This window comes from Rhea americana, unplaced genomic scaffold (assembly GCF_003343005.1).
Source record: "Rhea americana isolate MKP2758 unplaced genomic scaffold, rheAme1 scaffold_11, whole genome shotgun sequence".
In the NCBI taxonomy this organism is placed as follows: Eukaryota; Metazoa; Chordata; class Aves; order Rheiformes; family Rheidae; genus Rhea; species Rhea americana.
In genome coordinates, this window is record NW_028185150.1 from 2,816,728 (window position 1) to 2,827,665 (window position 10,938).

The window sequence follows — 10,938 nt, forward strand, 5'->3', positions numbered from 1 at the left end:
CCTCCTAGGAGACTGGCAGGGACAGGTTTCTATATGTTTCAGAATAAAACATTCCTTAAAAAAAGAGCTCAAGAGGTCTTAAATTTCCTATAGAAAAAATTCATTCTTTTAATTGGAGTTGCAACATCAACCTACTTAAGTTCAGGAGAAAGTTAGTGAGATTTTTCTTTAGTATAATTTCTACCTTTAACTTAGCTAATTTTGTTCCTCTGGATGTGCTTATCAGGTATTTTAAATGCAGTAAACATTCTTTCAACCCATAATAAGATCAAATATGTTAGTTCATGTCTTGATAATGGCTTTCAGTCCATACCAGGATGATTAGCTTTTCTTGGGGATCACAATTACTAGAAAAATGAGGGGGGGGGGAAAAGGACCACTAACTTTTCCTTGATTCTCTGTGGTAGGTCTTTTGATGTGATTGTCTTTTGCAGTTTCTGTAAATATGTTTAAAAAGATTGCTGTCCTGTTCTTAAATCTTCATGTATTTCTGTCCCAGTCTTAAAGCAATTGTGGAAAAAAAGAAAAAACAAAACAAAGCAAAACAATGAACCTGAGAATGGCACCCAGAGTGTTACTCAGTACTTTTGCAAGAGGACTGAATGACAACTTTTCCTTCTTTTCTTGACCTAAAGGAGAGTATAGGGCTTTCAGTTGTGTCTTGGCCAAAAAGTGATTTTGACTGGTAAAAATGCTCAGCTGTAGATACTTTCAATTTTGAAGGAACTGTGAGCATGGCTATGACACAAATATACGCTCGTTTCAAGTAGACTGAGTTTTGAATGTATCTAGCTAAATCTGTATGAGCTCCTTATGTTGGCAAATATTATATAGGAAACTATTAGCCTCATAAAAACCCATGTTAAAAAAAATCCCCCCAGCACACAATGGCAGAATATCTCAAATTATAGTTAGTTAAATGTGTTAGTTAAATGTCTGATAAACTTTTTCTGTGCAGAGATGTTAGTCAGTGGTAGGCCATTGATGGCCTACAGGCTTGTTAGACATTTATTGAGGAATACTGGTTTATAGCAGTATTAACATTTCTGATCACCTGGTAAAAATGCAGACATTACTTACTGGCAAAGCCCGAAGAAAAACTAAAAGCTTCAACACAGCATTTCTGCATAATATTGCTTTTTACATATTGAGATCAGCAGAAATAATTTGTTGAACGTTATAATATTCGGATTCTCTCTTAATACAAATGAGTATTGCTACATGAGTTTTAGAAATGACRTTATTATTAAAAATAGTAGCACTTAGTAAGTGAATATTGTATCAAAGCTGCAGTAGTACATCTGATTTTTATAACTTGTGTTACCATGATGCAGTCTTACTCTGGATGAAATTCAATATAGAGGCTCTTAGTATATGTCATAAGAACATTTTTATTTAAAAGCTAAATGAAAGTGAAGTTGTGGGAAACAATTGTGAATTAAAGGGTTCTTCAACTGCTTATTCCAGATAATCAGCTGTTTTGTAATATGCTCTGTGCATATGCAAAGTAGCAATATTGCGAAGTATAGTAGGATTTTAGAGATGGCATCTTCTTAGCAGTAGTAGGTTAGAATCAAGTATAAACCCAATCTGATTCTGAACAGAACATCACAACAGGATTTTTTCCTATTAGTATTCAGGGATTCTGCTGTCTGTCAGAAATGTCAGTTTCCTGACATTAGAGAATCTTAATTTCATCATAAAGAATTTTAATTTGCTTTTACAAAAAGCACCATGTTTTATTTTCTTGTTTTGAATGATTTCTTGCATCTAAAACTTTTTTTTTCAGAAGCAAATGTTCTTTAGTTGTGCAAACTTTGTACACTGTGTACTACTGTAGAAAATTGTTTATTATAAGTGGTATTACTTAGATACTTAAATTCCTCAATGATAGCTACAAGTATTATTTATTTAAAAAATTTGGTAGGCTGTACGCCTTTCTTAAGGATGTCTAAATATTGTATAGATTTTAAAATTGTTGGTAACTTTTTTAAATTGCTGTTGAAGGAAATGATTATACAAGAACTACATAGGAATAATGTTAAATATGTGGTCTATGAATTTAGTAGAATAGAGGCATTATGAATTGAGACCAATATATAGCCCTTTGGTTATGGAAATGGATAGGAATTGTTGTGTGTAATTCTGTCTGTTTTTTTTTTTTCTTTTTTTCTTAATGTATCCTTATTTGCTTTTTTTCCTGCAGATGAAAGCCAGAAGACTCTGATGTGGTGCTTATGTTGTCTGTACAGCAGTGAACCGCAGAACCCTGTGGAACTGAAGGCCAACAGCTGGATACGGGTAAGTGAATGAATCCTTCCCGGGACTGCTTTGAATTAAATTGATTATTTAGAAGTGCTACATCTACAGCATAGGAACATTGTCATTTATGAAACTGCTTCAAACACAACTTGAGTACGTATTGTGTTGAAGTGTGTTTATCTCTAATTATAACATGGTCTGTGCTAATCTGTCGTTTTAAAAGTTTTWAAAAAAAGAGTAGTATTTTAAATGGGATAATTTTAAAGTCTTTTAATCCATTCACTAATCCAGTAAGTGCGAGTAGAAAGCAAAGTCCACATATAAGAAGGGAAGAAAGTCTTATTAAAGAAAGAATCTTTCCATTAAAATAAAATAAATAATCTGGAGAAATGTCATAGTTTGTTTTGAAAATAGCTTATATTTGCTCTTTAATTTTGTTCTCTTTTGCTTTTGTTTAATCTCCTACCTCAATGGGAGTCAGAGAGGGGAGAGGTGGTGCTTGTATGTCGATTTAGATTTAGTTATTTAATGAATAATGAATCCTTAACTTTAACCTCAAATTCGTGTGTTTTACATAAGTACATCTATTCATATTTTATGTATTTTCACACTGAATCAGCAAAGCATGCGAGCATGTAAATAACCTGCAGCACACTGACACTTAAAGCTCTACATTGCTGAATAGGTATTTGAGGCAGCCATGTTGTTGACTTTCCATCTTGGCATTCTCCATGGAACCTTATTTGCATATGCTATAAAATACATTAACAATTCCATTGATATTTTTTTACCATATAGTCCTCACAATTAGTGAAATTATAGCAGCCTGATTATTATTTACTTATATTTTTGCTAAAGCTGAGGATGTTTTTAGGTGTCTCTGAGCTGTTCATTGCTAAGTAAACATTATTAAATTGAAGAGATGAAATTAACCCTGAGCTGCAGGGCTAAAGGACAAGGCTACTATGAGAGTCAGTTCTGCAGAAGCTGATTGCGATTCCTTTATGTAAAGGTCTGGAACTCCCCTTTTTCACGTCTTCTGTGCCAATGGAGGCGGCACGTATATGCATGGAGGTGATGCAGAACTCCATTCTGTGCTCTGTCATGAATCACTATGGCATCAATGGAATGGAATAGAATGAAATTTTACTTAGAAGATTTTTAGTATTATGGAAAAGTTGTCCTGCCTGGCATGAAACAGTAGATTATCTAAGCTATTTAAGCTATACAGAGAGGATACATAGAAAAAGCTATTTTTATTAATGCCTGCAGGAGTATAGATATACTTTATAAGAGTAATAGCACTGGAATTATTTGTATTGCAATTCACTAAGATATTTAATGGAATGTGAGAGTTTTATCCTTCATAAGATTTCATACATATTTATCTTTTAGTAGTGTTTTTTTTGCATAATTTTTAAACTGAGGATGGTGGGATGCCAAATTAACATTAAAATTTTGATTCAGAAAGCTTTAATAGTATTGCATCAGCAGATCTGCAGTGTAAAAGTATTATTCTTGCGCAAAACAAACTGATTTTTTTTCTTGTAGTACCATTATACTATTAATTTTGAGCATGTAGTATTTTGTTTAATCTGGACCAATTGTACACTATGCTGTGTTTGACTGAGTATATGTGCAAGCATGTAACTATTTTTGACTTGTCTATTGATGAAACTCTGATGAACTCTGATTTTGTCTGCTAATCATTTGTGAAGGTTACTAGGATAGGATAATCCTGTTGCCAGATCAAGGTTTTGAACTATGGTATGCAGTCCTTGCCTTTTCCCATTGTCCAGGAGTTTAATGTCACAATTTTCTGCTGAACTAAACAATGGTAGTGAAGAGGTTGTGAAAGACTTGTTTCCAAATATATGCAATGGAAGGATTATATTAATTTTTCCTTTGGGCATTGTGAATAGTCAGTAAATAATGTTATTTGCCTGTCAATACTTCTTTGAAAATGCAAACATAGCCTTTTCAAGTAAAGGGTCTTCATTTTGCCAAATACAGTGTKTACAGCAAAATTGCAACAGGCTTCCTGGAACTTCTCTATTTTTTTACAGAAATGTGAGAGACAACAAAATATTAATGTGATCTTGTTAAGAATTTTTTTCAATAGCAAACATGTAAACAGGTTTGAAAACTGTTAATTAACACGTTAAGCTTTTTGTATAGCCCCTGCTTATACAGCAGTTATCAAATATTGTTTGATTAAAAAGAGCTTTGTCTCTTAAAATTTCAGTTACAAATCTGAAAGCCTAATGTCAAAGATAGTCTTCTATTTGGGATTGTTACCTTTAGTATTATTCCATTATCACAGATTCCAAGTGGAAGACACATTAAAAGATTTGAACGAAAGTCTTATCTTCCAGAAGGAAGGTATATACCTATCCTCCACAGGCAAATCTTTTGATGTACCTTTAAGTCACATATATTGATTAGGTTTAAATTTGATGGAGTTCCATCTATTGTATCTTTGAATTGTATTAGGGTGTTTTGTAGTGGTTTGCTGCTGCTCAGATAGGTCAGATCAAGAAATGTACTGCCAATTAAGAACAGGATGTTTGAGATTTTTAGTGACGTTCTCCAGATGGCCTGGGATTTTTATGATCATTTTGACTTTTTTATTAAGCTTCAATTTTAATTGAGTTGGTTTAGTTAATGAAGCAGTGACCTTTCATCTTTACTGCTGAATTATGCCAGAATTTTAGGCAAAATGGATTTTTAGAGTCTTTGCTTTTTTATATAGTATTATATTTGTTTTATATAAGAGCATAAGAGCATATACTTAATGAGTAAGAATGTCATTCTTACCTCATTATGGATGTCTAAGGCTGTGATGAATTAACCCACCTTTGAAATGATGGCCTCTCAGTGGTGGCTCAAAATGAAATCAGTTGTGATTTCCTTCTTTAGAACAGTTGCACCTGCATTTAAATGTGTGATTACCTCTCACTGCAAATTTTGACTTATCTGTGGTTTCCCTTTCCTTCTTGACTGTCAAGTGTTTCTTGATTTGTATTTTGAATTAACCAGCTGTCTGATCAAGTGTTATCATATTTCTCTCTCTTGAGAATATTTTAGTGATGTATATTTTGATTATGCAGAAATATTCAGAAATAGAATTTAAGAAGCATTTTTGCAAAATGGGGAGTTCTGAAAAATTACAGTTAAAACTATAAGATTTGAGGGACTTACAGTTGTGTCTGTAGGTTGTTCATCTTTGCTTTACTGGGAATTTGCAAGCTTACCCAGTTACTTCTGGGAAAGCAAAGAATGTCTCATGAAAGTTACATTAAAAGTATTGAAAGAAAATGTTGAGGAAGAGAGTGAGAAGAGAAATGCAGGGTGCAACCAGAATGTTGTGAAAATAGCTGAGAAGAACACTGGAAAGAGGTCATATTAGAAAAAGCATAAGAAGTGTGAAACTGTTCATGTGTATTTACTTTGTAGCTGGAATGAGTTACCTCTGAAGCAGATCATCTTGTTAAATGCTTTCTATATTTCTAGCACAATGAGGATTTTAAGGCATCACAGTAAAACAAGAAGGAACCAAGAGGGATGAGTTTGTCTTCTGTGAGATAAATAGAGATTCTCATCATATTTTTATAAAGTATCCAAAATAACTTTTATAGATGGAAGAAGGAAAAGGGAGATTAAAGAATAAATGTTTTATAATTTTCATTATATTTTATTTTCTTCTTGTCTTTTGTGTAGAGAAGCATATTTTGAGAGGTATATGGCTCATATACTTGTTAAAATGCAGCATGCTGAATCTGTAAGGAAGATGCTGTTTAAAAATGGACAGAGTTATTTGCAGTGCAAAATAATGTCAATTTTATTGTTTACAATGATAGCTGTTTGCCAACCTTTGAACAATGGTGTATGTTCTTACATACCAGTAGATGACATTCTTTGTATTATATGCAGGTATATGTATGTTTTATTTTGTGTACACGGCCATCTATTTCACAGCATTCCAATACATATTGTTCTAAGGGAATATGAACAATTTATTTTAATAATACAGTCTCCAGATTACAAGCTAACTTCAGTACTCTCCAATTTCTGTAGCACTATTTTGGGCTTTAGATGTCTAATGGTATCCACACCAGTAAGGATGTGTTAGGATTTCCTGAAAGGGTTGGCAATTATTTTCAGGGTGTTCACTAATAGGAAGACAAATTTCATGATCTTTCTACTTTCTGGTATGCATAATACATGCAGTTGAACTGATTTGTGTCTTTTCTTTTCCCTAGTTATTTCTGGGATGTGAGAAAATTCTGCTTGTGTTTCAGTTGTTGCTAGAGAATGACTAATTCTTCRTATTTATATTTTTCAGTACTGAAGGGCTTTGTATCTAGGATGCATAGCATTAAACACTGTGCATCGGTAGCTGAGAAAATGTCCTTGGTTTCAAACTGGTTACAATCAAAGACTCATTATGCAAATAGATAGAACCAAGAACCAAAAAGAAACAACCATTCATTTCTCCAGCCCTGATCCTTCACCTCTATAAAATTACAGATAGTATAATGGACACTGCAGTTTTCTTTATATTTTGCTTCTTCTCTCTTTCTTGATGGAGTCTTATCTCTGACTTCAGAGCAACTCATTTATATATTGTCATTCACTGTTTTGTTAAAGACAAGTCCTGTATGTATTTCAGGTGGTGATGGTTATTTTTAATACATCCGTTATTGTATTATTTAGTTTGCTCCTTTCATAGTTGTTCTGTCAGCTTTTCCACTGTTAATGGCTTCAAAGGTTTATTTGCCACGGATGTTAATGTCTCTCCACAATACTGGTTACAACAAAGCATCCATTCTTTTATTTCTAACGTTTTATTAAGACTAATAAGACTTTTGCAGTGCATTACCACAGCAACTCTATCAAATGTAATAAACTGAACAGATCTACCACTGAATGTCAGTAGGTGGTACTTTATTAATTAATTACTAGTATGTACATACCTAAAAACATACATACATATGGCAACAAGCACTTGCATGCAGTTCTTAAACAGTTGGGTAGTTTAGATGTTGTCAAGGATTAAGCTAGTGGTCATAATGTGGCCTTTCTGTGGTCCCATCTGGATGTGTTTTGTTAGAAAATTAGTTAGTGTTATGTGGTAGTTTGCCTTTGTACAAATTTGTCAAAAGGATGGTAAATAAAGGTGACTGCTTTCTCTAAGGAAAGACTAGGYTGAACTGGACTTCTCCAAGCAAAACTATGTGTATAAAATAATGCTGTTACAGAGTGAGCACAAACAAGCATTAACTGGAATTGATAATAAAAAATAAAAAATGGAAATTAGCTATTGTGTATTATACCTCCATACAAATCATTTTATGTTATTGAAGTGTTTGGCTCCTAGTAACAACTAAGAGCAATTATTAAGTAAATATGCCCCATAAAAAATGGAAAAAAAAACCAAAAACAGTTTACTGAATATCCTGCTTCCAGTGAATACCTGTTCTGGAGGCTTTTGTAGACCTGAGAAAAGTTTTGGAGTGGACAGTTAAAAAATAATGATCCTTTTCATGGGATTGTTTTGTTTATGTTTTGGAATTTTTAGATTATTCTTTTTCATGATTGGTCAGAGCATAGAAGAACTTGGACTGCAATGCAATTCTAGTAATCTTACTACTTATATAATTATTAATCGTCTGATTCATGTAAACTTTAATACAAGTCTAAATCCACTTAGGCTCATATTGTGTGGACAGGATGGGAAAGGCAGATTTATGAATTGTAAATTTGTAAATTGCTAAGCTGTCAAAGTTGCATCTAAGAAATCTGAATGTTGTGTATGACCTGTGAGTCAAGGAATACTGAGGTATATTGTTATTATGGTATTTTATTGAGGTATATTGGTATTACGAGTAGGAAAAGCTGCTTAAAATTATTTCACAGATTAAAGGGGAAAACATAAAAATTTTGCTTAATTCATGTCAAAATACTATTTACATAGATTTATTTTTCTAGATACAAAACTGCATGTGGTTATACAGTCTTTTTCATCTTAAACTGGATCTGTTTCATAAGGAAGCTGAGTAAATAACAATGAATATTGTGATTGTTCTGTTCATTCAGGTAAACTGATGGTTTTCCCACCATTGTTCACTTGAGTTATAAAGTATCTAAAGCATTTGTTACTCTATCCTAGCCTCTGGGTAGTTCTCAGTCTACCTTATTATATAGGGAAGTTTAAATATGGAATGATAGCAGTGAAAACTATTCTTTGCTACTATTTTGCTTTGCTAATTACTTTCTTGACACATAGTGCCTGTTCTCATTTGACTTTTTTTTTTTTTTTTTTTTTNNNGGAGCTATAATTTGCCAGTTGAATGATGCTACTAACCTCCATTATACTATCAAGCAATATATTTTCCTCATGTTTAGTGGAATGAGTAGCTCATCAATCTCTTTTCTACTTTAATTGTTCTTTAAAGACTCTGATCATGATAGCCTTTTGTTCTGCTAAGGACAGAAATGGAGCATTTTTCAAAGTTTGGATTGCAGGGCATCAAAGTGTGTTCTTCACAGGTGAGTGAGAAGCATTTAGTAAGACAGCTGGTCACCTACAGCATGTTAGACAGGATCGTGTCCAAGCAGGTTTTGAATCTTTCCAGAGAAGGAGACTCTGCAGCCTCTCTGGACAACCTCCCCGAGTGCTCTCTCACTCTCACAGTAAAGAAGTTCTTCCATGTATTCAGGTGGAACTTCCTATGGTTCAGTTTGTGCCTGTTGTCTCTTGTGCGGTTACTGGACACCAGTGAAGAGTCTGGCCCTATCCTCTTGACACCCTCCCTTAAGGTATTAGTAGACATTTGTAAGACCTCCTCTCAGTCATCTCTTCTCCAGGCTAAACAGGCTGAGCTCTTGCAGCCGTTCTTCATGGGGAGGTGCTCCAGTCCTCTAATCATCTTCGTAGCCATCTACTGGACTATGTCCAGTTCTGGAGAGACTTAAAAGTGCCATTTTTGTCTCTGGTATCAAACCACAGAAAAGTCAGAAAGCAGCTTGCCTCTTGGTTATTGTTGGAAATAGTATCTGATGTTTTAAAATAATTTTCAGTTAATTCAAGAGGAAGCTGAATAAATTATTATTGCAGGCATGTAATACAAAAACTATGCATGCATTCATACACACATACACATGTACAAACTGTGTAAAATGAGATGTAAAAAATGAGTTTTTTTAAGATAGTGGGAGTAGTTTTAAGTTCTGTAAAACAGTTTGTGAATAATGCAAGATTTTTTTTAATCTTACAAACTTAAGAGGTGAATTGTAAATGACAAATCAGAATGTGATGAGGATTTGGAACAAATATTGAGAGACTTCAGCAGATTCTAATGCCTAATATTTGTCAGCAATATGACAATTAGAGTTTTGTCAAAAACAAACTTCTGCCAGTTGAAGCTAAAATGTTTTTGGGAAATAGAGAGCTGATTTTATCAGAATTTATTAGAAAATGAAATCTGATGGGGGGAGGGAAGGTATGAGTTTCAAGAGCATGTAAATCTCAGAGTACTAGGTGGAACTTCAAGTTTTGCTAGTGGTTTTGGCAGTAGACATGGAAAACCCCTAAAACTTCCAGGGCACAAGAATAATACTCAAAGTGGGGGAAAAAAATGGAGGGGCTAACTATTCAATAATTTTTTTTTCTGAAGGATAGCTGTTCTGAAGAGCCGCTTGAACGATATGTTGGTTCCTCTATCACTTGTATCAAGAAGTTGTCATTGATGCTCTCCAGGAATCTCCTAGATTTCTTGTGCAAAGAAAAGGGTTTTATCCCTCCAGCAGATATCAGGGTAGTTAAAGTCTCCCATGAAGACCGGGACCTGTAAATATGAAACTACTTCCAGCTTTCTGTAGAAGACTTCATCTACTTCTTCCTGATTAGCTGGCCTGCAACAAACACGCACAACAGTGTCACGCATTTTAGTCTGCCCCTTAATCCTTACCTGTAAGCTCTGTCAGCCCTGTGTCTACTCCTAGGAAGATGTCCAGGCATTCCAGCCCTTCTCTCACATGAAGGGTGACTCCTTCTCCTTGCCTTCCTGACATGTCTTTACTATAGAGCCTGGATTCAGGCTCTTTAGGGTAGCATTCCAGGCATGCGAGCTATCCTGCCTCATCTCCATAATTGCAATGAAATCATAGCTCTGCAACTGCACAAAGTTTTTTAATTCCTCCTGTTTATTCGTCATGCTGCTTGCATTTCTGTACAGGCTCTTCACAGAGGAATTTTAACTTAATCCTGTCAGATTAGAGTGTCATCTAAAGTTTAGGTCACATGCCTTGACCTCTTAAGCAGAGCTTCATCTGGTGTCTTTAGAATGAGTTTCTCAACCTCTCATCTCGTGTCATGCAATCAGCCAGCTTTCCTTCCCCCAAGAATATCCTTTTTCCTGTGTTGACAAGTCCTTCAACACCTATAGTAGGAGGCACTTTCACCTTCTGCCTCTTTAGTCTGAATGACTGCTATAGTCACCTAATCTTGGTCAGGGAGACTATTTCAGAGACTAACAGTTTTATGTTTCTGTTCCCTTATCAAGAGAAGCTTGTGTACTAGCATCATTGTGCTCACGGCTGTTTATAATCTCTGTCTGCAGATCATCCTGTCCAAATTATAGTGGGTAATATGTTTTTTTTTTTTTTTTTTTT

General features: G+C 34.4%; 1 protein-coding gene across 2 annotated transcripts in view; it reads left to right on the plus strand.

Moving 5' to 3' along the window:
* FANCC (FA complementation group C) overlaps nt 1-10,938 on the plus strand; it is a 75,365-nt gene that overhangs the window by 20,045 nt on the left and 44,382 nt on the right. For both annotated transcript variants that reach the window (XM_085313026.1, XM_085313019.1), the window contains one exon: nt 2,207-2,301. In XM_085313026.1, the coding sequence (XP_085169152.1) occupies nt 2,207-2,301 (95 nt within the window). The remainder of the gene's footprint in view (nt 1-2,206; nt 2,302-10,938) is intronic.